This window comes from Symphalangus syndactylus, chromosome 19, assembly GCF_028878055.3.
Source record: "Symphalangus syndactylus isolate Jambi chromosome 19, NHGRI_mSymSyn1-v2.1_pri, whole genome shotgun sequence".
Taxonomy (NCBI): Eukaryota; Metazoa; Chordata; class Mammalia; order Primates; family Hylobatidae; genus Symphalangus; species Symphalangus syndactylus.
In genome coordinates, this window is record NC_072434.2 from 69,970,282 (window position 1) to 69,995,960 (window position 25,679).

A 25,679-nucleotide genomic window follows, 5' to 3' on the forward strand; every position below is an offset into this window, starting at 1 on the left:
GCCAGCTCTCTGCCGCCTGGAAGGGAAGCCTGTGTTCTGCTCATTGGGCAGCACTGCCTCCCTCGACCACTGCCAAGCTTTGATGGCAAAGGAGCAACAGAGCTCACGTGTCGGGGACTAGCAAGCAAGGGTGACAGGAGGAGGTGGCATTCCAGAAGGGCCTTGGACTATGGGCAGGATTTTAGAAGACAGTAGAAAAGATGGGAAGGTTGACCTGGCAGGGGGCACAAAGAGAGCCAAGTCGGGGAGGCAGGAAGGTGCAGGCCATGCTCTACAGCAGCTGATGATCCAGGTTACCCAGGGGCGGCCCCTATGCCTCACACCTCCAGGCCCCTCCAAGGCAGAACAAGCTCTTGACACATTTCTCATGATTCTCCAGAATTCCGAGGGGTGTCTTTTCCAGTTATCTAGGGCTATGACATTGTACCACACTGTGAGATAAATAAAATATGTATAAGCATAGCCACTCTTTCTTCTTCTTCTTTATTTTTTTTTTTGAGACAGAATCTCGCTCTGTTGCCCAGGCTGGAGTGCAATTGCATGATCTTGGCTCACTGCAACCTCCACCTCCCAGGTTCAAGCAGTCCTCCTGCCTCAGCCTCCCGAGTAGCTGGGACTACAGGCAAGCACCACCATACCTGGCTAATTTTTTTGTATTTTTAGTAAAGATGGGGTTTCACCATGTTGGCCAGGCTTATCTTAAACTCCTGACTTCAAGTGATCCACCCGCCTCGGCCTCCCCAAGGGTTGGGATTACAGGCATGAACCACCGCAGTCAGCTGCAACTGTTTCTTCTGATGAATGCAGCTGTGCCAGTTTCCAGGCAGCCTGTGCAAAGCTCTGCCAGCTCATCGTCCTGCTGTCGCAGCCCTGGGGCTTCCTGTCAAGGGGAAGGTCACAGTGGCCCATGTAATCCCTCACTCTGCTCACACAGTTGTGAGCAGGGGCACACTCCAAACTGCAATGTATATGACAGTAAGTAAACTGCAAAGAGAAAAGGGAAAAAAGGCAATTGCTTTCCTAGAGCATAACCAAAAAGTCTAGGGACAGATCTGGTGCTTCTGGCTCAGCTTGACCAAGGGACTCATATGATATCACTGGAGCCACAGTCTCCCAGCCCTTGCCTCCACTTCTGCTGGAAGTTTGGTTTCATTGTCAGGCGGCAGCAGCTCGAGGACACAGCCAAACCATATCACCATCTTTTACCGAGGTGCACACAGCCCTTCAGAATCCTCCTCCCCCTCACTGGCCTCCTCCTCTGACCCTCTTCCTTCTGCTCACTCAGCTCTAGCCACAGTGGCCTCCGGGCTGTTGGATTCCACCTCAGGGCCTTTGCACATGCTGCCCTCATGATTGGACCACTTCCCCAACACTCCTGAGGCTCTCTCCCTCTCTTCTTCAGGTCTTGCCTTTGCAGTGAGGCCTTTCCTGACCGCTCTGCTGAAAACTGCAACCCATTACCAGACCCAGTCCCTTTCCTTCCCTGCAGAGCACTTTCCACCACACACGTATGTCACTCCTTGTACGCCCATCAGTCTGTCTGGGCTGGAAGAATAGCTCCTGCGGGACAGGGGTTTGTGTCTGTTTTGTTCGAAGCTGCATTCCCAGTCCTAGAGCAATGCTTGTGGGGCCTAGCAGGTGCTGGCTAGGTGCTCATGCACTGGCTGAGAGCTGAGTTGACTCCATAGGCTATGCCACAGACTGGCCCTGGGCAGCTTGCTGTCCTTCCTCCACATGGACAGAGGCGGTTGTGGTTTGGTAAGATACCCTCTGAACAGCTAATGTGGGTAAAGAAGCATCTCCCTGTGGGCAATGGTAGCCATCTGCAGGCCCCTGTGGTTCAGCTCCCTGCTCTGGAGGGCTGAGTCATTGACGTGGTGGCCTTTTAGAGACACACCTTGCGAGACTCCTTTGTTAGGACAGAACAGTGTCTCCTGGAATCTTTATTTAAATTAAAAAAAAAAAGTTTCTAAGAACCAGGCCTTCAGAAAACTTCAGACTGCCCTTCACTTTGTCCCCACTTGTCAGAGATGGTTTGGGAAGAAGACAAAAAAAGACACTGGGAAAGGAAACAGGGTCAGGCTGCGGGAGCAGTGCGGGGGCCTGCCTGGATTCCTGCATGTCAGTGCCATAGCGCCTTCTGAGAGTGGCACCCAGCTGGGTTAGGGACGCTCGGTCCAGCCATTCTGGCTTCCAAGAGCAGCAGCGCCCCCTAAAGCAGCCTGGGAGTGGGTGCTTCCCAGTGCCAAGCGGGCTGCAAGTGTCTGCCCGCTGCCCGCACCCGCGCCCACCCCACTTCGGGGTGCTGTCTCCAAATCTTGGCGCTATTTACCTGTGCCGGGCTCCGTTCGGCAGTAGTGCGGAGGCCCCTCTCCTGGGGAACTCCTGCACCACAACAACTGGAGCTTGCAGGGGCCAGCAGCGGGGGCGGTGAAGCAGCAACAAAAAAACCCCAGTCTCTGTCCTGGGGCCTCACCGTCTGGTGGGAAAGGCAGCGGCGTAGCTATGGCTAAGGGCGGTGGTGGGTGAGGATGGCAGAGTACATGAAAATTATGGCGCCTTCTCCCCAACCAGCTCGGGGGCCACCGGCAGACAGGTCACCCTCAGGACCCCAACTGCCCTTCGAGCCCCAGGACACATTCTGGGTGAGGCCTTGATTTCCTTCATTAATGCATAGAACATGCTTCTTACACCCAAGTTCACAGCAGCATTATTCACAATAGCCAAAAGGGGGAACCACCCACGTGTCCCTCAGTGGGTGAATGGATGAACAAAACGTTGTATTTACATGCAATGGAATATCACTCAGCCAGTAAAGGAAGACCATGCCCCCACCTGCCACAACATGCACAAACTTTGAGAGCTTAATTAAGTAAAAGAAACCAGACACAAAAGACAAATACTGTAGAATTCCACTTAAACGAGGTTCCTAGACTGGTCAAAATCATCACGACAGAAAGTAAAATGGGAGTTGCCAGGGCCTGGGGGAAGGGAATGGGGCGTTACTATTTAACAGATACAGAGTTTCTGTTTGTGAAGATGAAAACGTTCTGGAGCTGGGTGCGGTGGCTCACGCCTGTAATCCCAGCACTTTGGGAGGCCGAGGCAGGCGGATCACGAGATCAGGAGATCGAGACCATCCTGTCTAACACAGTGAAACCCCGTCTCTACTAAAAATACAAAAAAATAGCCAGGCGTGGCGGCGAGCGCCTGTAGTCCCAGCTACTCGGGAAGCAGGAGAATCACTTGAACCCGGGAGGCGGAGCTTGTAGTGAGTGGAGATCGCGCCACTCACTCCAGCCTGGGCGACAGAATAAGGCTCCGTCTCAAAAAAGAAAAAAAGGAAACGTTCTGGAGAGGGATGGTGGTGATGGTTACACAATAGTGTGAATGTACTTAATGCCACTGAACTGTACACTTAAAAATTGTTAAAATAATAAATTTTGTATATTTACCACAATAAAAATGAAAAAAACTCATTTCAGGTGCTTAGGAAAATATGTGTTTGGGTGCATCTTATCTGCAGAATAATCCACTGGGCTGGACACTTCTAGATATTCATTTGGAGGAAGGGGCATAGCATCATGATCAAGAGCATCAGTTTTGGAGACTGTATTAATCTGTTCTCATGCTGCTCATAAAGACATACCAGAGACTGGATAATTTATAAAGGAAAGAGGTTTAATTGACTCACAGTTCCACATGGCTGAGGAGGCCTCACAATCATGGCAGAAGGCGAATGAGGAGCAAAGTCACGTCTTACGTGGTGGCAGGCAAGAGAGATCTTGTGTAGGGGAACTGCCATTTATAAAACCATCAGATCTCATGAGCCTTGTTCACTACCATGAGAACAGTATGGGGGAAATTGCCCCTATGATTCAATTATCTCCACCTGGCCCTGCCCTTGACACGAGGGGATTATTGCAATTCCAGGTGAGATTTGGGTGGGGACACAGCCAAACCATATCAGAGACATATTTCCTGGATTGAGAATCCCAGATTCTCATCTGGCAGCAGTGCGACTTTGAGCAAGTGAGTGCTTCTAGTTGCCACAGTGTCCTCATCCATAAAATGAGAATAATGATAGCACCTTCATAAATATGACTTGTTAGAGGTAAATAGGAATAATGCATTAAGCACTGGGCATGGCTTCTGACATGTAGCAAATCTCACAACAAATGTTAATGCTCACTAACTATTATATATTATGCACAAAAGAACACAGCGCTCTACAGGAAGAGCAGTTACTAAAACCTGCACTCTTGCAAATGTGCCTCACAGTCTAACATTTGGATTAAACAGAACACCCATCAGAAGTTGGCAATGCTGCATCACACACAGTCATGTTTACTTGTTATAACAGGTGCCAGGATCAGTAGCTAAATTTGGTAGCAGTTGATGCTGCACCATTAGTTGATTCAACATATATTTACTGAGAACCTGTGCTGGGTATGAGAACACAGATGGAACGAGACAGAGCACCCCTGCCCTCCGGGAATGTGTGTCCTCGTGGGAGAAAACAGAGATCAAACAAAAAGTGAACAACTCCACCTCCCTCCATTAGTGAGTAATAAGAAAACAAGTTTGCATCACAAAAATATCTACAAACGGGAGACAATGTGACGAGAACATGACTAAAACGTAAAGATGGTCATTCTTGGAAGAGAATGTGGCTCAAGTCAGCTTAGCACAGATACCCTTAGCAGCAGACCATCCTGAGGTTGGCTGGGCAGGGGACTCTCATAGCCACAAAAGCCTTCTCAATGCAGGCTCCCTCTGGTCATTCAGATCTGAGCTGAAATGTCATCTCCTAAGAGATCTTCCTCCGGCACCTGACCTGAAGTAGCCCTCCTGGTACTCTCTGGACATTACCGTTGTTTTCTGCAATTAACATTGGTATCTGATGTTTGCTTGTTTATTACTGGCCTTTTCCCCACTAGAGTGAAAACTCTACAGAGAGAGGACTTAGCATCTCATAGGAGCTCAAGATGCCTGAATGATGAGCTCCAGGAATCTGCATTTAATAAATGCCCACAGAGATTCAGAAAGGCACTTGCGTTCAGGCTCCATTGCCTTCAAAGACCAGTCTGTCAACTACCTGACATTTCTCCACTTGTGATTCACACACTGGTGACTCAGCCGCCCATTCGGCCAGGGTGATGGAGAAGTCAGAGAAATGCCAGGACTGTTGTTCAACACAGGCTGGCTGCTCCTGTCACCTCTCCCACGCCTCCCACCCCTTATGTCTAGTCTCAGAAAACCAGAACCAGGGTGACAATTGCCCCCAGAGTCCACAGGGAATCAGAAGAGCTCTTTAAACAAAAGAATCACTCAGAATGATTGTTAATTTTGAATGTTGTTCTAAAACACAAGAAAGGGAAGATGTGTGTTTCCTCATTAAAGGTAATCAATCCATTTGTAGATGGATTGATGACAGGGAAAGGGAGGAGGAGTTAAAGTATCTTAAAAGGATCAGGAGCAGTGGCTCACACCTGTAATCCCAGCAATTTGGGAGGCTGAGATGGGAGGATGGCTTAAGCCCAGGAGTTCAAACCAGCCTAGGTAACATAGTGAGACCTCATATGTACAAAAAAATAGAAAAATAAAAATTAGCACATCTATAGTCCCAGCTACTCAGAAGGCTGAGGTGGGAGGATCACTTGAGCCTCGAAGGTTGAGGCTGCAGTGAGCCATGGTCACACCACTGCACTCCAGCCTAGGTGACAGACTTTATCTCAAAAAAATAAATAAATAAAGCATCTTAAAAGGAATTGCCCATTCATGTAGATGTTCAAGGGACGCAGGATAGCCAGAACAATCCTGAAAAAGAACGAAGTTGGAGGACTCACACTTTCTGATTTCAAAACTTACTACAAAGCTACAATAATCAAGACTGTGTGATACTAGCATTAGAATAGAGATATAGATCAATGGAATGGAACTGAGAGTTCAGAAGCACATTCTCACATTTACAGCCAATCAATTCTTAACAAGGATGCCACGACAATTTTCAGTAAATGGCACTGGGACAACTTAGACATCTGCGTGTAAAAGAATAAAGTTGGAACACTGCCTCACCTCACACACAAAAATTAACCTAAAATGGATCAAAGACTTAAATATAAGAAGTAAAATTATACACTTCTGTGATGGTTAATACTGAGTGTCAACTTGATTGGATTACAGGATGCAAAGTATTGATCCTGGGTGTATTTGTGAGGGTGCTGCCAAAGGAGATTAACATTTGAGTCAGTGGGCTGGGAAAGGCAGACCCACCCTCAATCTGAGTGTGCACCATCTAGTCAGCTGCCAGTGTGGCCAGGATATAAAGCAGGCAGAAAAACGTGAAAAGACTAGACAGGCCTAGCCTCCCAGCCTACATCTTTCTCCCATGCTGGATGCTTCCTGCCCTCGAACATTGGACTCCAAGTTCTTCAGTTTTGGGACTTGGAGCAGCTCTCCTTGCTCCTCAGCTTGCAGATGGCCTATTGTGGGACCTTGTGATCATGTGAGTTAATACTTAATAAGCTTATATATATATCCTATTAGTTCTATCCCTCTAGAGAACTCCAACTAATACAACTTCTTTGCAGAAAATACAGTCATACGTTTTTTTACTGATACATAATAATTGTACATATTTATGGGGTACATGTGATATTTTGACACATGCCTACAATGTGTAATGATCAAATCAGAGTAACTGGAATATCCACCACCTCAAAAGTTCATCGATTCTTTGTGTTGGGAACTTTTCACATTTCCCTATTTTGAAATGTACAATAAATTATTAACTATAGTCACCCTGCTGTGCTATTGAACACTAGAACTTATTCCTTCTGTCTGACTGTATGTTTGTACCCAGTAGCTCAACCTCTCTTCATCCCACCCACTTTCCCAGCCTCTGGTAACTATCATTCTACTCTCTACCTCCATGAGACATGAGATCAACTTCTTTAGCTCCCACATATGAGTGAGAGGACATTTGTAGTTCTGTGTCTGGTTTATTTCACTAACACAATGATCTCTAGGTCCCTCCATGTTTCTGCAAATAACAGAATTGTATTGTTTCATGGCTAACTAGTATTCCATTGTGTATACATATACTACAGTTTTTAATTCATTCATCTGTTGATGGACTTTTAGCTTGATTCCGTATCTTGGCTATTGTAAATAGACAAGGGTGGTGCAGGTATTCCTTTAATATATTGATTTCCTTTTCTTTGAATAAATACCCAGTAGTGGGATTGCTGGATTGTATGGTAATTCTACTTTTAGTTGTTGAGAAACTCCCATACTGTTTTCCAGAATTGCTAAACTAATTTATTTCCCCACCAATAGCATCTAAGAGTCCTCTTTTCTCCACATTATAGACATAAATTTTGACATCAAGGTAGGCAATGGTTTTTAAAATATGACACCAAAAGTACAAGCAACCAAAGGAAAAACATGGATAAATTGGGCTTCATTCAAATTAAAAACTTTTGTATTTTAAAAGACACTATTAAGCCAGTGAAAAAACAACCCACAGAATGGAGAAAAGTTTTGTAAATCATACGCCTAAGAGACTTGTCTCTAGCATATATGAAGAACTCTCACAAACCAATAATAAAAATATAAATATTCTAATTTAAAACGGGCAAGGGATCTGAATAGACATTTCTCAAGGAAGATACATAAATGGTCAATGAGTACATGAAAAGCTGCTGAACACCATTAGCCATCAGGCAAATGCAAATCAAAACCATGAGATACCACTTCACAGGCATTAGGATGGCCACAGTCAAAAAGACAGATGGTAATGAGTGTCGGTGAGGACGTGGAGAAAGTGGAACCCTCACACTTTACAGGGAGGATTGTGAAATAGCACAGCCACTTTGGAAAACAGTTTGCCAGTTCCTCCAAAAGTGACATAGAGTTACCATATGACTAATATGACCACTAGGTATATAGAGCAACAAAAACATATGTCCACACAGAAACCTGTATAGGAATTTCATAGCAGCATTTTGTATGGACTGTGTGTAATAGTTAAGAAATGAAAACAACCCATGTATTATTCAGTTCAGCTGGTGAATGGATACACAAAATGTGGCCTAGTATATCCACACAATGGAATGTTATCTGGCCGTAAGAAGGAATGCTACATGTTACAACGAGGATGAGCCTTGCAATATGCTAAGTGAAAGAAGCTAGCCACAAAAGACCACATAGTATAGGGTTCCCTTAATATGAAATGTCCAGGATAGGCAAATCTATAGAGGCAGACAGTAGATTAGTGGCTGCCTAGGGATGGGAGAGGGTCAGGAGGCAGGAATGAGGAGTAAGTGGTAATGCACACAGGGTTTCTTTTTGGAGTGATGAAAATGTGCTACAAAATCGGTTGTAAGGCTGGGCGTGGTGGCTCACACCTGTAATCCCAGCACTTTGGGAGGTCAAGGCGGGCAGATCACAAGGTCAAGAGATTGAGACCATCCTGACCAACATGGTGAAACCCCATCTCTTCTAAAAATACAAAAATTAGCCGGGCATGGTGGCGGGCGCCTGTAGTCCCAGCTACTCGGGAGGCTGAGGCAGGAGAATGGCGTGAACCTGGGAGGCGGAGCTTGCAGTGAGCCGAGATTGCGCCACTGCACTCCAGCCTGGGCGACAGAGAGAGACTCCGTCTCAAAAAAAAAAAAAAAAAAAGAAAAAAAATCGGTTGTGGAGGTGGTCACATAACTCAATGAATGTTAAAAGCCATTGAATTCTACATTTTAAATGATTGACTTGTATGATATGTGAATTATATCTCAATAAAGCTTTTTGTTGTTGTTGTTAAAAAGAAATTATTCACCGAGATGGGAGCAGGGAGACCATGGAGGAAGAAAGACCAGTAAGGAGGCGACTGCAGCTGCTGAGGGTAGGAATGGGGAAGGTCAGAGCCACCACTGTGGCAGTGAATGGGACCTGGATCTGGAGATGAGGTGGAGCCCACAGGACTGAATCACTGGCTGAGTGTGTGTGTGTGTGTGTGTGTGTGTGTGTGTGTGTGTGTGTGTGTTGGGGGAAAGGGATTAATAACAGCTCATTTTTACTGAGTGCTATCTGTATGGCCACTTCTAACGGAATATCTCATTGTTTCCTCACTAGAAGTCTATAAGAGGAGCACTGACGCTATCTGGGAAACTAAGGCACAGAGAGGCTCAGGAACTTGCTAGGATCACACAGGAGGTGGTAGAGCCAGGATTTGAGTCTGGTGGGTGACTCCAAAGCCTGCATTCCTCTGACCCCAGGGCTTCTGGGCTGGGTGTTTAGGAGGTGACATTACTCTCCGAGTAGAGGATACTGAAGGAGGGGCGGGGATGTGGGGGAAAGGGGACCAGTTCAGTTTGGGACACAATGGAGTTGAGATGCCCCTGGATGTCCAGTCGCAATTCCTACAATGAGTTATATGAATCAGAAACTTTACAGAGAGGAAGCCTAGAAACAACAGCTTTCCGAGGCCTGGGCACATGTCTGTTCTCCTCGGGAGTGGACAAGCTCAGGTACAAGGGTCTGGTTGGGAGAGAAGAGGCTCAAGAATGAGGACCTAAGGTCCTTGCTACTGAAGAAGGGAGCCCGAGGAGAGGACCCAGCCAAGGAGGCAGAGAGCAGTCCCAGGGTAAAGGCAAGGCGGGAGGGAGCCCTGGAGCTGAGCATGGCCAAGCGAAAGGTGCAGGACCTCAGCGATCCGTAGGATGAGAACTGACAGGATCCACTCTGGATCCACAGGCACAGTCAGATTATCCCAGGGGGAGGAACGAATGAGGGTGAGGAAGAGGTGACAGGGAGGCCGATCTGGATTTTCCCACAGAAGGAAATCCCTTTTCAGGCCCCTGGTGGCGAAAGGAGGAGCAGAGGGAGCATCTCCAAGAGTCCTCCGCAGCTGCCTCTGGTACCGCCCACCCCAACCCGGGCCTCTGTTGGTGTCTGTGGTCTGCGGGCTCCCGGGGCCATCCTCCCTGCAGCCTAGGGTGCAGACAGCCACCACCTGCCACCCAGATCAGCAGTCATGTCAAGCGCTTCTGTTGAACTGGTTTAGGAGCACAAACTATAGTTAGCTGTGGCCTGGGGATTTTTTAAGCTACAGAGTATTTTACGGGGTTTTGCCAAAGGTTGCATTCTGCTCATAAACCTAGCCTGTCCCAACTATTCTTTCTTGCCATGCTTCGGGAAGATCTAATCTACTGTAAAAGCAGCAACCACAGCTATGAGAGCTAAGCCAGGTGCCACCTCAGGTTAAGGTCCCTCAGCTGCCTTAACCCCTGCAAGCTCCTCTCCTTTGCAGCCATCTCCTGACACCTCATATGACACTGCCCACCCCACAGGGCCTTTGCCCATCATTTCCTCTAGATAAACAATTGCTGAATGAATGAATCATCCACCAGCCAGCTCCCCCTGCCAAGAGCAAGGAAGCGGCAAGGCCCCTCCCCTCTGTCACCCACACCTCTCACTGTTACCCCAACAAGGGTGCCACCCAAGGTTTCTAGTTTGAGAAACAAAACCTCCTAGACTCACATTGCTAATCACACCTACTGAGTATAAGTAAAAGCAAGTGTGGCTCTCCCCGACCAGCGGGGAATGGTGGGGAAGGGGTCTTTCCTGCACAGCTGGCAGACAGGCACCCCTGGCTGCTGCCTCGCCTGGGCTGTGGAGGTGATTTCACTTCTCCTGCAGCCTCTTCTCTCCGTGTCCAGCTGTCCTTGCCTGTTTGATGCGGGACAGCACAGGGAGCTTGCTGCTCCTGCCTGGAGCTAGCTGGAAGGATGAGGTGGCTTTGGAAGGACTTGGAGGACCTACTCCCCACTTCATCCTCATCCACGGTTCCTCTCCATCCAGCTTTGCTGATGTTTACCGGAGTCTGGAGGGCAGGCAAGGGGCAGAGTGGCAGCCGGCCAAGGCCCAGAGGGGTTGCAAGGTCACATAGAGGAACTTGGGCTTCGCTGCACAGCTTCAAACACATTAAAACCCTGAAGGTCTGAAGATATATGAAGCAATCCCCTAAAAATGAAACTGCCCAGGGGAGCCCTCTTTGTAGCTCACCTGCCCCTGCCGCCTTTCTCGTATTTCTTGAGGCTGTGTGCTCTGCTCTCTGGGACCAGATGGCCTGCTGGAGACTTCTGGTAAACGCCCCAGCTCCTCTGCCCAGTCGATGCTGCAATCTCCACTCCCTGCCTGCCCACGGCCAGGCCAGGTTGCGGTGTCTCGAGCCTGCTGGGCTCTCAGCCCAGGCTAGAAGAGTCCACCGGGTGAATTGTTTTGCCCCAAAGCCAGAGATGTCAGGAGGAGTCTGTGCCCCCTCTGCCCTGCCCCATCGCCTGAAGGAGCAGCACAGCTTCATTTTATAAAACCAGGATACAGAACGGCCTGGCCCCAAGCCACCCTGGACCCAGCAGACCAGTTGTGCCCCTGTCCCCTTAGCCGCTTTGTCAGGACTGGTGAGGGCCAGGGAGGGGGCTGGCAACTCTTCAGGAGCAGCCAAGGAGCACGGCTGCTGGGATGTGGGGGTCCAGTCACCCAAAGCATGACAGACTATCTGGTGACTTGGGGACCCACCTACTCAAGGGCATGAGAAGGTGTTGAGGGAAGGAGGGTCAAGGTGGCTGGGGCTGGAAAGCCTGGAAGACTGGCCATGGGGCCACATCACTCATCTCCCAGGACCTCCTTCAACATCCAGACTACAGGAGCGCTGCCCCTGCCCTGCCACCCCATGGCCTGCCTCAGGGGGCCTGGAGCCCGGGGCCACCTCCCTCTTCTGACGCTGCCTGCACAGCTCGCCTTCCCCGCTCCCTCCAACCCACAGCCGCTGCTGTCCCAGGCCCATGGTGGTGGGAACGGCCTCTCCCATGTTCCCCCATGCAATAAAAGCCCATTTACCTGCAGACCAGCTCAATCCAGCTCCAGATTCCCAGGGAAGAAACTGAACAGCCCACCCTGGCTGGGCTCATGCTCATCTGGGTGGAGGGTCTCATTGAACCTGAGGCAGTGACACAGACCAGTGAGGGAGGGTCTCATTGGGCAACGGTGGAGGACTGCTCTGGCTAAGGGGTTTGCTGGGGATTAGAAAGATGCTCCCAAAATGTGTTCACCTCAGATGCTGCAACCATCCCTGTAAGCTTTATAAAATGAACCCGGGAAGTAGGGAGTGGGGGAAGGAAAATAAACCCAGCTGGCAGCACATCCAGCATTCGGCACGAGGCTAGCCCGCTCCCAGACCCGCTTCCTCAGAGATGTTCGCCTATTGTCCTAGAATCACGTAGACCCTGTGACAAGATTAAAGTTCCCCGTCACTGTTCTATAGATAACAACTTGAACACTATAAAATGGCGAGTTTTCCATTTGAGATATTCTTTCAGGTCCTTGCATACCAGTGACACTACTGATGTCAGCTGGTCTCAAGGACCCCACGGGAACAGACTCACAAAGAATGGAGTTTCCACCTCCTGGTGGCTTCATTCCCCTCACTCCAACCAATCAAAGACCCCAATCTCCCAACCCCTCACTCTCCATGATCCCCTTAAAAATCCCAGCCCAGAACTCCTCAGGGAGATGAATTTCAGGGCTTCCTCCCACCTCCTGGCTTGGTGCCCTGCTATTATTTCCCCGCTGTCTCCATGTAATTAGCCTGTTACTGCACAGCAGGCATGCAAACCTGTCAGTCCTAGAGCAATGCCATCTTACAGAGGTGGATTTCAGGAGGAGGCGCAGGCGTGGGGAGAAAAGCAGTGAGTCTGAACAGTCCCTGCCGCGTGGAGTGTCTGGTGGGATCATGCTCTGCAGAGGCCCAGCTGGAGGCGTGGATCTGGGAGCCATCAGTAACCAGGTGGAGAGTGAGGTCATGGGGGTGCAGGTCATCCCGAGGAAGAGAGATGAAGGGGCTGAAGAAGAGGCAGAAAGAAGCATCGTCAGCTGAGAACACAGTGGAAGGGGGCGGAGCAGGAGCAGTCGGGGAGGCGGGAGGAAAACAGGCAAAACAGCCTCCCAGGTAAGAGGAGGCAGGGGAGGAGAGAGGTGCACAGGGCCTGGTGCTGCTCAGAGGCCAAGCAGGATAAAGCCTGTCAGGGGACAGGGCTGAAGGAGCAGTTCTCGGAAAGGCCCCTGAGAGGGGTGGGCTGAATCTGGAGAAGCAAGTGGGAGATTTTCAGGCGGAGAATCAGGCAGCCAGGTCTGCAGGATGAGAACGCATCCTGTGCAAAGACCCCAAGGAAGCAGAATGCCTCTGGACAACTTCCAGGGACAAGGAGTTGGCACAGGGTGTGGCGGTGGGGAGTGGTAGTGGGTGTGGCAGGTGAGACACTGAGGAGGTAAAAATGAACCACACCCAAAATGCTCACTGCACTGCTGAGCTGCGCAGGCCTTATTCTGTAGACTCGAACCGCAGCCCCGGGACCAAATCTGACCTGACATCTGTTTTTGTGAATAAAGTTTTATCGGAACACAGCCCCGCCTGTTCATTTGCATACTGCCTGTGGCTCTTTTCACCCCATGATGACCTTATGGCCTGAAAACATTTATAAGTGGCACTTTAAAGAGAAGGTTTGCCCGCCCCTGCTGTAGACAACGTTTCACCACTGAGCCACTCTGAGAGGTGAACGAGAAGATCAGACCTCACTGGCTGCAGTGGAGGCAGCGCTGGAGGGCAGGAGGCTGGAGGCAGGGGGCCAGGGACTCGGCATGGCTGTCATCCTGGTGACAGTTGATGCCAACCTGAATTCAGCCAGTCAGGATTGAGGGCCCTTCACGTTCCAGGGAGAGCAAATAAAATCCTTTGGTTAGGCCAGGTGTGGTGGCTCATGCCTGTAATCCCAGCACTTTGGGAGGCCAAGGCGGGCAGATCACCTGAGTTCAGAAGTTCGAAACCAGCCTGGCCAACATGGTGAAACCCTGTCTCTACTAAAAAAAAAATTAGCCAGGCATGGTGGCAGACATCTGTAATTCCAGCTACTCAGGAGGCTGAGGCAGGAGAATAGCTTGAACCTGGGGGCGGAGGTTACAGTAAGCCAAGATCACGCCACTCCACTTCAGCCTAGGCAACAAGAGCAAGACTATGCGTCAGTAAATAAATAAATAATTAAATAAACTTTGGTTAGCGCTGGCTACCTGAAGTACTAGATTGAGAAAAACCCCGAGCATGCCGTTTGGCTCAGCAAGAGTTCACTGCATCATTAACGTCACATGGAAAAGTGACCGGGAGCGGGTAGCACAAGACCACATAATTTTTCCCCAATTTGAAATATCTATTTCCGTTTCGTTGAAAACTAAAGCTTGGCCACTGGGGTTTCTCCTCTGCTGAAAGATACTTTAAAAATTCATCTTGGGATTTGCTCACATCTGAAATCTCTAGAATCTCCTGAAGACTCTTAATGGCAGGACCTGGGAGGCTTGTCTGGGCTTATACGCAGACAAAGGCCTCTGTCTGCAAGTCAGTCCTGCATTCCAAAGAAGGAAATGAGGGGCGCTGGGGTCTGACCTCACACAAGGGCTGCAGGGTTCAGCAGCAGAGGGAGGCTGGGCTTCTGAGGCCAGTTGCGCTGCAGACTCCAGGAGCCAGGGCTGGGCTTTGACTGGCAGAGTCCGAGCAGAGGAAGCTTGCCGGACCCCAGGAGAGCCGCCACCTGGACAGAGCTGGCCAGAGGCCTGTGCATGGGCCACAAGAAAAGAAGGCACAGCCTAACGTAAGCCCAAGGAACCTGGCAAGCCCCTGTGTAGCCTCTGGACGTGCTTACCCAGAGAAGCAGGAGCACGGCGATCTGGGTGTTTGGTGACACTTCCATCTGAGAGCAGGGCCCAGGTGGAAGAGGCAGCTGGATGCAGGTTAGTGGGGCCGGTTCCATGGACATTTGGGGCTGGGTGGGACAGGAAGTGGGATCTAAAAAAACAGTGTGGCCATGCCCAGTTAGCCAGGGCTAGGGAAGGAAACACAAAGCCTTTTACAAAGTTTTTTTCTGGGTGAGCAAAATGGGCACAGCAGGGTGCTCCTGTCCCATTGAGAGCCTGGTGATGCAGGCAGGGCTACGGGCTGGGGCCTGGGGCTGTGAACCACGTAGGACTCCAGCACCAGCTGTCTTTTCCTGATCCACAGTGCCATGAGACGTCTTTGGTTGAGCGCCTGCCAGATGGCTATGAAATGAGCTGTCTGTGCACAAGAAACGAGGTGAGAGGAATGAGCCTTCCCCCAACCTGGAAGGACAGACAGGACTTTGTGCTCCTCCGCCAGGCTCCCAGAGTGGGAAGGAAGGATGGGTTTGGGAGCTGATTCTCTGTGCTTCAGGGGCTGCCCAGGCAAGAAGGAACCACCTCCCACAGTCAGACCAGAGAGGAATCACTTGAGTTGCCCGAGACCCAGCAGGAAGGGGGCCTTGGGCTTGGGGGCCTCCGACAGGAAAGGTCTGCCTCCTGCCCAGGCGGCCAGACTGCCCACGGGCCGTGGTGTGGACCCTGGAAGAGCCACAGAGCTCCCCCGTCTCAAGAGCCCTGAAGGGGTCCCTGGGCACAGTCTGGCCACCCAGGAGGACCCCGTGGGGACATCTCTGAGCCCCTGGAGTGGGGGACACTGTTCAGGGAACAGAGAAGCTGCAGTGAGTGCCCAGGATTAAGCCAAGGCCGGCGCCATGCTCCTGTTCCCCCAGAAGCCTCAGGACTCCCACATGAGCCCATGTGTTACCGGAAAGGGGTCCGGATCCAGACCCTAAGAGAGGATTCTAGGATCTCGCGCAGGAAAAAATTCAGGGCGAGTCCGTAGAGTAAAGTGAAAGCAAGTTTATTAAGAAAGTGAAGGGGCCGGGCGCAGTGGCTCACGCCTGGAATCCCAGCACTTTGGCAGGCTGAGGTGGGATCACCTGAGGTCAGGAGTTCGAGATCAGCCTGGCCAACGTGGTGAAACCCTGTCTCTACCAAAAATACAAAAAATTAGCCAGGCATGGTGATGGGCACCTGTAGTCCCAGCTACTCAGGAGGCTGAGGCAGGAGAATCGCTCGAACCCAGGAGGCGGAGGTTGCAGTGAGCCGAGATCTCACCACTGCACTCCAGCCTGGGCAACAAGAGCGAAACTCTATCAAAAAAGAAAAAAGAAAGAAAGTGAAGGAAGAAAAGAATGGCTACCCCATAGACAGGGCAGCCCTGAGGGCTGCTGGTTGCCCACTTTTATGGTTATTTCTTGATGATATGCTAAACCAGGGGTGGATTATTCATGTCTCCCCTTTTTAGACCATATAGGGTAACTTCCTGATGTTGCCATGGCATTTGTAAACTGTCATGGCGCTGGTGGGAGCGTAGCAGTGAGGATGACCAGAGGTCACTCTCATGGCCATCTTGGTTTTGGTGGGTTTTGGCCAGTTTCTTTACTGCAACCTGTTTTATCAGCAAGGTCTTTATGACCTGTATCTTGTGCCGACCTCCTATCTCATCCTGCGACTTCCTTAACCATCCAGGAATGCAGCCCAGTAGGTCTCAGCCTCATTTTCCCCAGCCCGTATGCAAGATGGAGCTGCTCTGGTTCACACACCTCTGACACATGCCGTGAGGACCCCTCCCCGCCCAGGAACCCAGTGGATGATTCCTCTCAGGAGGTGCGGCTGGGATATAATTTAATTTAGGGAAATGATGCTTGTTTCATGTTCAAATGTTTTGGAGCGGTTACACCAGTGACAGAGACCCTCTGAACTTACACACACGAAAGGCAACTCATTAGCAGGAAGATGAGAAAGCAGAAACAGCCTCAAGACAGGAAGCTCGGCTTGGTGTCATCCAAATGTGTCTCCCCTTGACAAGCCACCTCCCATGACCTGCTGGTCCCCAGGGAGGACAGGCAAGAGGCGGTGATGGGCTGTCGACGTGCATCTGGGCGTGTGGCAGTTGACAGGGCACCTTCGTAGGTTTCTTCTCTGCAACTTCACTGCCACCCCCTCAGAAACTGAGACCCATCAGCGGCCAGCCTGAGGCACCCACAGCTGCAGAGAGCCGGGCACATCCAGGGCCTTGGGTGTGTCTCCCCTCCACTGTGCCAAGCCCAGGGGGGCTGGCAGGCCCCGTGGGTGTGGCCCAGAAAGACCAGCAATGTCTGTCCCAGACCTCAGGGCCACAGACACCAGATAAGCACCCACTGCACTCAAGGCCTCTCTGATCAAGTCCCGCGCCCAGGCTCTCCAAGTCCTGACACTGAAGAGACCCCCAAAAGAGAAGGATGGAGCAGGGGGCAAGGCTCTCAGCTCCCGGGACGCACACCCAGCTGCAGAGGCAGGGGGAGCCGCCCTTTCTGTGGCTGGGGAAATTGAGGTCACTTCCTGTCTCGCTTCCCTCTCTCTGTGCCGGGTGCATCCTTCAGAAGGGGGATGGGTGGCTGCAGGGCAGCGCCAGGCAAGGCTGCGGAGAAGCCGGTGCTCCCTGTGTCTAGGACGAAGAACAGAGCAGGGGGCTCCTCGGCAGTGTCCCTTCACCTCTCTTCCTGCTCCTGGATTCTCCCCACCCCCACCACTGGCCCAGGTGGAGGCTCTAGGTGATGAAGGTGCCGGCAGTGAGGGGCCTGCAGAGTCCGCGTCTCTCCGCAGCTCGAGGGGCTCTCGGAGGCCACTGGGAGCCGGAGAGGGAGGAGGTCAGAGGCCTACAGTTGGTTTTCCTGCTTGGAGAAAGAACAGATAGGAGCCTTCTAGGGCTGCGGCTCCATAAATAGATCTAACTGTCCTTTCTCTCTCTTTTGTGTTCTTTCAAACATGAAGAAAGAAACAAGCTCTAGCAAGGGACTCAAGTTAGACCTGCAAGTATTTGCCAAAGGTTAAGGGGCCAGAAAGCCAGAAGGTGGACACAACCTCAGGGACCCTGGGCCATGAGCTGTGAGACCTCTAGGATCAGCAGGGCCCAACAGGGCCACGCAGGAAGCCCTAGCTTCAAAGCTACAGGCAGCGGGGAGTGGGTGGGGGCTCCCCAAAAACCACACACTGCTCCCCAAACTCCTTTTAGAAGTGCCCCGGAAGACCTGGACCTGGCTGTGCACAAAAGCACCATGCTGTCCTCTGACCAGATCCCTTGGATGAGATCCTTAAAGACCCCCTGGAGCTCAGTTTCCTCATCAGTAACTGGAGAGGTTTGCACCCCAGCTCTGAGCCCACGATGGTGCATTTCACCCCCTGGACTGTGTCTGAAAACTTGAGAAGGAGTAGGGAATAGGACAGATGCGAACTGAGCTTCTTGATGGGGTCCCGTACCTGCCCCATATTTACTGCACTAGAAGCAGGGCCTGGAATCCACACTTCAACAAGCTCACACTAAAATGGCAGACCGTGCCACGCTGGCCTTTGTGGGGCTCCTCAGCCACGTTTTTGCACCTGCTGTTCTCTCTTTCTCCGTTATTTCCCCTAGATCTGCACTGCTGTGTCCCTGATTTCACTCAGATCACTGCCCAATGTCCTCTTCAGAGAGGTCTTTCCTAACTGCCCCCCCAACAGGTAAACAAGTAATTTTTTAATGTAGGTATGTCCCATGCAATGTTTGGAAAATACCGATACTAAAACATTATTTGTAATTGATCTGAAATTGAAATGTAACTGGACATCTGGTATTATTATTTGCTAAATCCAGCAACCCTAAGCAACAAGGACTCTGCACCCCAGCCCCCAGACTATAGGCCATTTGTGAGCTTGAGTCTCCGGGGCGGCAGACAGGGCTGCAGCTGCTACCCCTGCCCAGCCCTTCCTCTCTGCTCCCCTCCCAGAAAGATGCATAAATGCCCGGGGTGGCCTAGGCAACTAAGGTGAATTGTCTTCTGGGCAGTCCTGCATACCTGCAGAGGAGTGTACCTGCAGAGGCGTGCACAGGAGTTTCTGGGCCAAGAACAAGACCTCAGGGCTTTCTCTTCCCATTCTCCCCTCCCCACCTCCTACCCCACATGTTTAAGGAGCCTTGAGTCCCCAGATGACCACACACTCTAGCCAGCTGTACATATCGGTACACACTACAACGAGGCAACTGCTGCATGTGAGTGCCCCTGCCATAGGTAACAGGCACCATGGTTCAGACCTACAAATAGAAGGTGAGGCTTCTGCCAGTAAGCATGGCAACCTGGAATTGGGGTGTGTTATAGGTTAAATGGTGTGTCCCCTCAAACTTCATATGCTGAAGTCCTAAGCCCCGGGACCTCAAAACGTAACCCTATTGGGAGATAGAGTCTTTACAAAGGTAAATCAAGAGGGCATAAGGTCATTAGAGTGGGCCCTAATCCAATATGACTGGTGTTCTTATACAGAAAGAAACCTGGGGCCAGGCATGGTGGCTCACGCCTGTAATCCCAGCACTTTGGGAGGCCAAGGCAGATGGATCACCTGAGGTCAGGAGTTCAAGACCAGTCTGACCAATATGGCGAAACGCCGTCTCCGCTAAATACAAAAAATTCACCTGGCGTGGTGGTGTGCACCTGTAATCCCAGCTACTTGGGAGGCTGAGGCAGGAGAATCGCTTGAACCTGGGAGGTGGAGGTTGCAGTGAGCTGAGATTGTGCCACTGCAACTCCAGCCTGGGCAACAGAGCGAGACAGCCTCCCCCCCCAAAAAAAAAGAGAAAAAAGAAAGAAACTTGGACACAAACGCATGCCATTGGAAGACCGTGGGAAGACACGGGCAGAAGGTGGCCATCTCCAAGCCAGACAGGGACCTCAGAAGGAGGCCACCCTGCCAACGCCCTGGTCTTGGACTCCAGCATCCAGAACTTCGAGATGATAAGTGGGGATTGTTGAAGCTGCCCAGTCTGGGGAACTTTGTGACAGCTGCCCCAGAAATCTGATCCACTGTACCTGGCCTCAGAGTTCAGGCCGGCTCCACCCTCTCTCTCCCAGCACCTCCCATCAGGTGGGGACCTGCAGCCCATTCCCAGGTGGGGGTCTGCACAAGGACAAGTTTGGGATGAAGCCTCAGGTCACCTGGCTTCCTGGATCTATAAACTGTCATCTAAGCAACTGGCTTGGCTCAGGAAAGCCGCTCGGTGCCAACCAGCTTGAGAGCCTAGCTCCCGGGGGCAGGCCACCCCACAGAGAACACACATACTTTCATAACAGCCTTGCTGGGGAAATTTGGCCACTGGCTGCCAAAACCTCACTGGAAGTAAAAAATAGGATTGTCAGATCTTGTAGCTGAATGAAAGAAATTTGGACCAGCCATGGTTAAGGAAGACAGACTTTCTGCTCTCCAGAGTCTGCCTGTGCTCTCAGGACAGGCCTCGGTGGGGCAGCACGTGAATCAGTGGCAGGCTGTTTTTCTTTCTTTCCATGTTCCCGGCACCTGGCACACGGTAGGTGCTCAGAAAGTGCTAAGGACTTCCTAAATTCAAACATACACATCCTAGCCCATGCAGCAGGGAACGGAGATCATGGGCACTCGGGAGCCAGCCACTCGGTGGTGGGCAATTTGAGCCGCTGTCTTCAGGACCCAGACCAGGCATCAGGGACCCCAGATTCTGGAGCAGACAACAATGCCACCTGACCTCGGACGACGTCCCGTCCCATATTCTGTGTCTCGTGTCCTCTGTGAAATGGAAGAGCCTCCATCCCTAAGGGGACAGAGTTTCGGGCTTGGTGAACGGAGCCTGGTGCGAAGCAGGAAGGAAGCCCCTTGGCTCCCACCTGCCAGCCATTCCGGGGCACTCCCCTGACCTTCTAGCCGTCTCCATTGCTCAGAGCCCCACCGTGGGAGGTCTGAGCTCTCAGAGGCTGCAGTGAAGAGTGACAAGGATGATGCCCCCACCAACCCCATCAGGGTTCCTGGGGGTGCGGATGACACGCGGGCCACCTGGGCTTGTCTTTAGCGTTTTGGGGAGATGAATAGTTTGAGTGACTGTCTGCCTTGCACCTGCCTCAGGACAGAGTAGTGAGGGGTAGGAGGAAGGCGTGGAGGGGAAGGGAGCTCAGAGGTAACCCCTGATTGAACTGAGGGTGCACAGGTGGTCATCCTGCACCCCGGCCTCCTGTCAACACCAGTAAGTGGGTGGGCCCCTCCCTGGGCAGAGCAAGACCCCTGGGCCTGAGGGAGGTAGGAACGAGTGCAGGTGGCGGGGGTTGAACATCTCCACAGGAGGCAGAGCCTGTGAGCCAGCGCCTCCCGTCAGCCCCTACTGCTGGGTATAGCAGGTATGAAGGGAGACATGTGGACCGGCACCTTGTTCCGGCCACTTCCACTCTGAGCTTTGCCTGCCCATCACACCAAACTGCCGGTGGCGCCCCCGCCCTGCACTGCTGCCGCCTGAGGCCCTATCCAAGCCATCCCTGATAGAGCTGAGCCTTGAGGGGCAGGACTCCCCTAAAAACATCCCCTGTCTTCAGCAGGAGTCCAGGGGCCTAGACCGTTGGGGGACCACCCCTTGTTACGGAGTGACTGGGAGGGCCACCCGAGGAAAGCCAAGCAGGGGACCACCCCTCCCAGCATGGGCAGACCTAGCAGGGCAGCCCCGGGGCTTGGGGCATGAGATCCGGTTTCCTGAGGCTCCACTCCTGGCTGGGGGCAGGCCAGGCCACCGCGGCTCTCCAAGGAAGGCGCACTGCCCAGCTGCGTGGAGGGTGGTTGGCCTCCAGCTGTTGGCTTCCTCAGGGTCAGCATCCTCTCTGCCTCTCCAGGAGTCTGAACTAGGTGAGGATACAAGGGCCTAACTATTCCATCCCTCAAGGGCTCCTCTGATGGGCAGCACTGGCTCTGCATGCCCACTGGGCTGCCAGAGATGAGTGTGGCAGATCTCCATCACAACCTACACACCCCTCCTGCACTCTCTTGCAGCCTCTCTATTCTTCATGGGTGTTGCTCCCTCATAAATATATATATATATATATATATATATATATATATATATATATAGTTGTTGTTGTTGTTGTTGTTTTTGAGGCAGGGTCTTGCTCTGTCACCCAGGCTGGAGTTCAGTGGCACAATCACAGCTCATTGCAGCCTCTACCTCCTGGGCTCAGGTGATCCTCCTACTTCAGCCTCCCAAGTAACTGGGACAACAGGTGTGCACCACCACACCTGGCTAATTTTTGTATTTTTTGTAGAGACAAGGTCTTGCCATGTTGCCCAAGCTGGTCTCAAATTCCTGGACTTAAGCGATTTGCTCGCCTTGGCCTCTCCAAGTGCTGGGATTACAAGTGCGAGCCACCATGCCCAGCTAATTTTTGTATTTTTTGTAGAGACAAGGTCTTGCCACATTGCCCAGATTGGTCTCAAACTCCTGGTCTTAAGCAATCCACTCACCTTGGCCTCCCCAAGTGTTGGGACTACAGGCGTGAGCCACAGTGCCTGGCTTCCGATAAATCTTTTGCTCCCCTAACTCTGACTCAGGATTGGCCTCCTGGAGAATTCCGTCTGTGGCACCGTCTTCTACACTCCTGTCCCTCCGTTTCCACCTCACAGCTGGTATCCATGCCTCTGACCCAACACTGAAGCAGGACTGAGCCAGAATCCTGTGCCACGCCCACCTTTCCGAAGCACTCTGACCTCATGATTCCCCTCCTGCCCAGTGAAGAGACGAGACAGCCTTGTGCCCACCCCACAGCACTGGCCATGCATGCCTCCTGCCTCATTCCTAATGATTAGTACCTGTGTCTCCTAAAGAGGCTGTGAGCGCCTTAAAGGGCCTTCCCATATTTATTCTAATTCTTCCAGACCAGTCAGCAAATGGCCAGCCCGGCACTCTCTAGGCCCCTGGTGAGTGGGATGTCCACTTCATGAGGATGTTCCCTCCTCCGGAGGACAGCCCTGGCCAGTGGAATGTTCCAGATTGCAGAAACCTGCCACCCCATTCTTTCCATTGTTCCTCACGCGACTGGATTTGGAGTCCCCCACCACTCTGCCCACGCAACCTGAACATGTTGTAGTTTGCTGATGAACTCAAAACTGGGGTACCCAGGGCTCAACACAGCTCCCTGGAACTAGCCGATCAGCTGAGCACAGAAAAAAGGCTCTGTGGACACATTGACACATATGACAAAGGTCATATTCGTTACCCTGGACTTCATGCGGACTCTTCAGTCAGAATACCTGCATTCACATATTTTCTCAGTCAGCTTCACCTCGGATGCATTACTTCACTTCAGTGCCTCTGTCTCAGCTGTGAAATAGGATCCTACCAGTACCCTCCAATCCCAAACTGAAAGGCCGGAAAAAGGCAAGGACGCCTGTTGGCCGGCAGAGGGCGCTGCGCACCCGTGTTGGACGGGGCGAGCTGCCGAGCATGACCGCCAGGGGTCGCTCGAGCGCTGCCGTCCAGGCCCCGGCCCCCGGCAGAGCCCGGCTGGCCTTCGGCGCCCTGCGGACCTGCACGCCTGGGACCTTGGGACGTGCCGCCCTTCCCTGCTACTCACTCTCCCCGCTCCCCTGGAGGCTCTGAGTGGTTCCCTGCAAATCCCCACACCAGCCTGGCTGCAGTGGCCGAGGGCAGGTGGGCAGGCTGGGTGAGATTGGTGGGATGGTGTAGGTAGTGATGCCAGCCTTGGAAAGGATGGAAATGACACCGCAGAGTACAGCAGATCCACCACCTCCAAGGACTCAACGGGGTCGAGGCCAGCTCCTCTCCCCAGCAGTGTCTTCTCGTCAGCTGCTCCTGAGGCCTGTCCTGGCCCAGGACCTCATGTGCTCCTCCTGGCCAGGTGCCTGTACCATCCACCCTGCCCGGGGCGCCCTCTGCTCCATTAAATGCCCCGCCCGGGAGCCTGCGAACTCCCAGGACTGCCCCTCCATGGAGCGTCAAGGAAGCAGGCTGGCTTTACCGGGAACTGCAGAACAAACAGACGGATCCAGAGCCGATGTTAGAATTCTCCTTCCCGGCCGGGTGCGGTGGCTCACGCCTGAAATCCCAGCACTTGGGGAGGCCAAGGCGGGAGAATCACCTGGGATCAGGAGTTCGAGACCAGCCTGGCCAACATGGCGAAACCTCGTCTCTATTAAAAATACAAAAATTAGCCGGGCGTGGTGGTGCGCACCTGTAATCCCAGCTACTCAGGAGGCTGAGGTAGGAGAATCGCTTGAACCCTGGAGGCAGAGGTTGCAGTGAGCCAAGATGGGGCCATTGCACTCATTGTCAGCCTGGGTGACAAGAGCAAAACTCCATCTCAAAAAATAAAAACAAAAATAATTCTCCTTCCCCTTGGTGAGGAAATGGAGATGACACCTCTTTCTGGCCAGATGGGAAATGGCAGTAAATGGTCACAGTTCCTCTTCCTCTTGGTGGCCAAGGAAGCATTTTGATTGGGCCTAAAGTCGAGGAAACTGCCGTTTCCAAAGTGCCTGCTGGGTCCTTGTCAGCCAAGGGAAGACCATCACATCTCCGTGAAGGTTCATTTTCAGTGTCAACTTGGCCATGGGATGCCCAGGCATTTGGTCAGACATGATTCTGGCATGGCTGTCAGGGTGTTTCTGGATGCAATTTGCATTTGAATGGGCAGACGGAGAACAGCAGATTGTCCTCCCTGGTGTGGGTGGGCCTCATCCAATCAGTTGAAGGCTTGATAGAGCAAAAAGGCTGACGCTCCCACAGGTAAAAGGACATTACCTGCCTGACTGCTTGCGCTGGGACATCACTTTTTCTTGCCTTCAGACTTGCACTGAGACTTCAGCTCGTCTCACATCTTGAGCCTGCTGGTTTTTGGACTGGAGCTAAACCATTGGCTGTCCAGGTCTCCAGCTTGCCAACTCACACTGCAGCCTCCATCATCGAGTGAGTCAATCCCTTATCACAAGTGTGTGTGTGTGTGTGTGTGTGTCTGAATATACTTGTATGTATATGTCTGAATGTTTATTTTCCCCCAAAGTTCACGTGTTGAAATCCTAACTCCCAAGGTGATGGTATCCAGAAGTGGGGCCTCTAGGAGGTGAGGTCATGAGGGTAAAGCCCACATGAATGGGATTAGTGCTGTTATGAAAAACATATGCACACCACATCCTCTTCGTTCTGCTTCTCTGGAAAGCCCAGACTAAACATCCAAACCAAAAGAGCAACACAAGGGGCCGGGCGCGGTGGCTCACACCTGTAATCCCAGCACTTCGGGAGGCTGAGGCCAGGCGGGTTGCTTGAGCGTAGGAGTTCAAGACCAGCCTGGGCAACATAACGAAACCCTGTCTCCACCAAAATACAAAAAATTAGCCGAGCGTGATGGCACACATCTGTAATCCCAGCTACTCTGGAAGCTGAGGCACAAGAATTGCTTGAACTTGAGAGGCAGAGGTTGCAGTGAGCTGAGATTGCACCACTGCACTCCAGCCTGGGTGACAGAGTGAGACTCTGAAAAAAAGAGAAACAGAAAGAGAGAGAGAGAGAGAGAAGAAAGGCTACTTAAAATTGTCCCTGAGGTTGAAATGACTGTGTCAAAGTGTTCATGGCAAAATGTCCTCTATCCCTCCTATGTTCCAACTAAATGGGAATTTTCCATTCCCATTCCCTAATTTCTGTGCTCCTACAGCACTCTCTGCCTGGGGCGCCCTTCACCATTCACCCCCAGGGTTGCACTCAGATGCCACCTCCCGCATGAAGTCTTCCTCTGCACTCCCACACACCCTGCTTGTGTCTATTAGGAATCCTTTTGGCTGCAAGCAACAGAACCTCTGACTAGCAGTGACTTAAACAAAGAGTGGTTTATTTTTCCCTAAATAAGCATGGGGGTAGGTGGTTGCTGACATGAGTGAGGTGGCTCAGAGAT

At 51.8% G+C, this 25,679-nt stretch overlaps 1 protein-coding gene across 3 annotated transcripts; it reads right to left on the reverse strand.

Moving 5' to 3' along the window:
* Positions 1 to 6,514: 6,514 nt before the first annotated feature.
* Positions 6,515 to 17,280, reverse strand: LOC134731897 (uncharacterized). 3 transcript variants are annotated; one of them, XR_010114608.1, is made up of 5 exons: positions 16,690 to 17,280; positions 14,748 to 14,890; positions 12,674 to 12,899; positions 11,899 to 11,998; positions 7,083 to 11,253 (listed from the first exon to the last, which is right to left on the reverse strand). XR_010114608.1 is itself a non-coding variant. In XM_063613426.1 (4 exons), exons 1-4 carry the CDS (start codon positions 16,707 to 16,709, stop codon positions 12,063 to 12,065), a joined length of 435 nt encoding a protein of 144 aa, XP_063469496.1. In that variant the 5' UTR covers positions 16,710 to 17,265; the 3' UTR covers positions 12,009 to 12,062. The 3 variants fall into 3 exon arrangements, 1 of the variants encoding a protein (XP_063469496.1); XR_010114607.1 differs by lacking the exon at positions 14,748 to 14,890 and having other exon boundaries at positions 6,515 to 11,253; positions 12,703 to 12,899; XM_063613426.1 differs by lacking the exons at positions 7,083 to 11,253; positions 11,899 to 11,998 and adding an exon at positions 12,009 to 12,137 and having other exon boundaries at positions 12,703 to 12,899; positions 16,690 to 17,265.
* Positions 17,281 to 25,679: the final 8,399 nt, after the last annotated feature.

What these genes read in the sequence shown, in the direction of transcription:
- LOC134731897 (XM_063613426.1), bottom strand. Translation starts at nt 16,709, where the DNA reads ATGAGTTGCCTTTCGTGTGT. An exon ending in ATGAGTTGCCTTTCGTGTGT is followed by an intron (nt 14,891 to 16,689) that starts GTAAGTTCAGAG and finishes CTGTTTTTTTAG; the next exon opens with ATCCCACTTCCTGTCCCACC. An exon ending in TCCTCCTGAAATCCACCTCT is followed by an intron (nt 12,138 to 12,702) that starts GTAAGATGGCAT and finishes CATTTTATAAAG; the next exon opens with CTTACAGGGATGGTTGCAGC.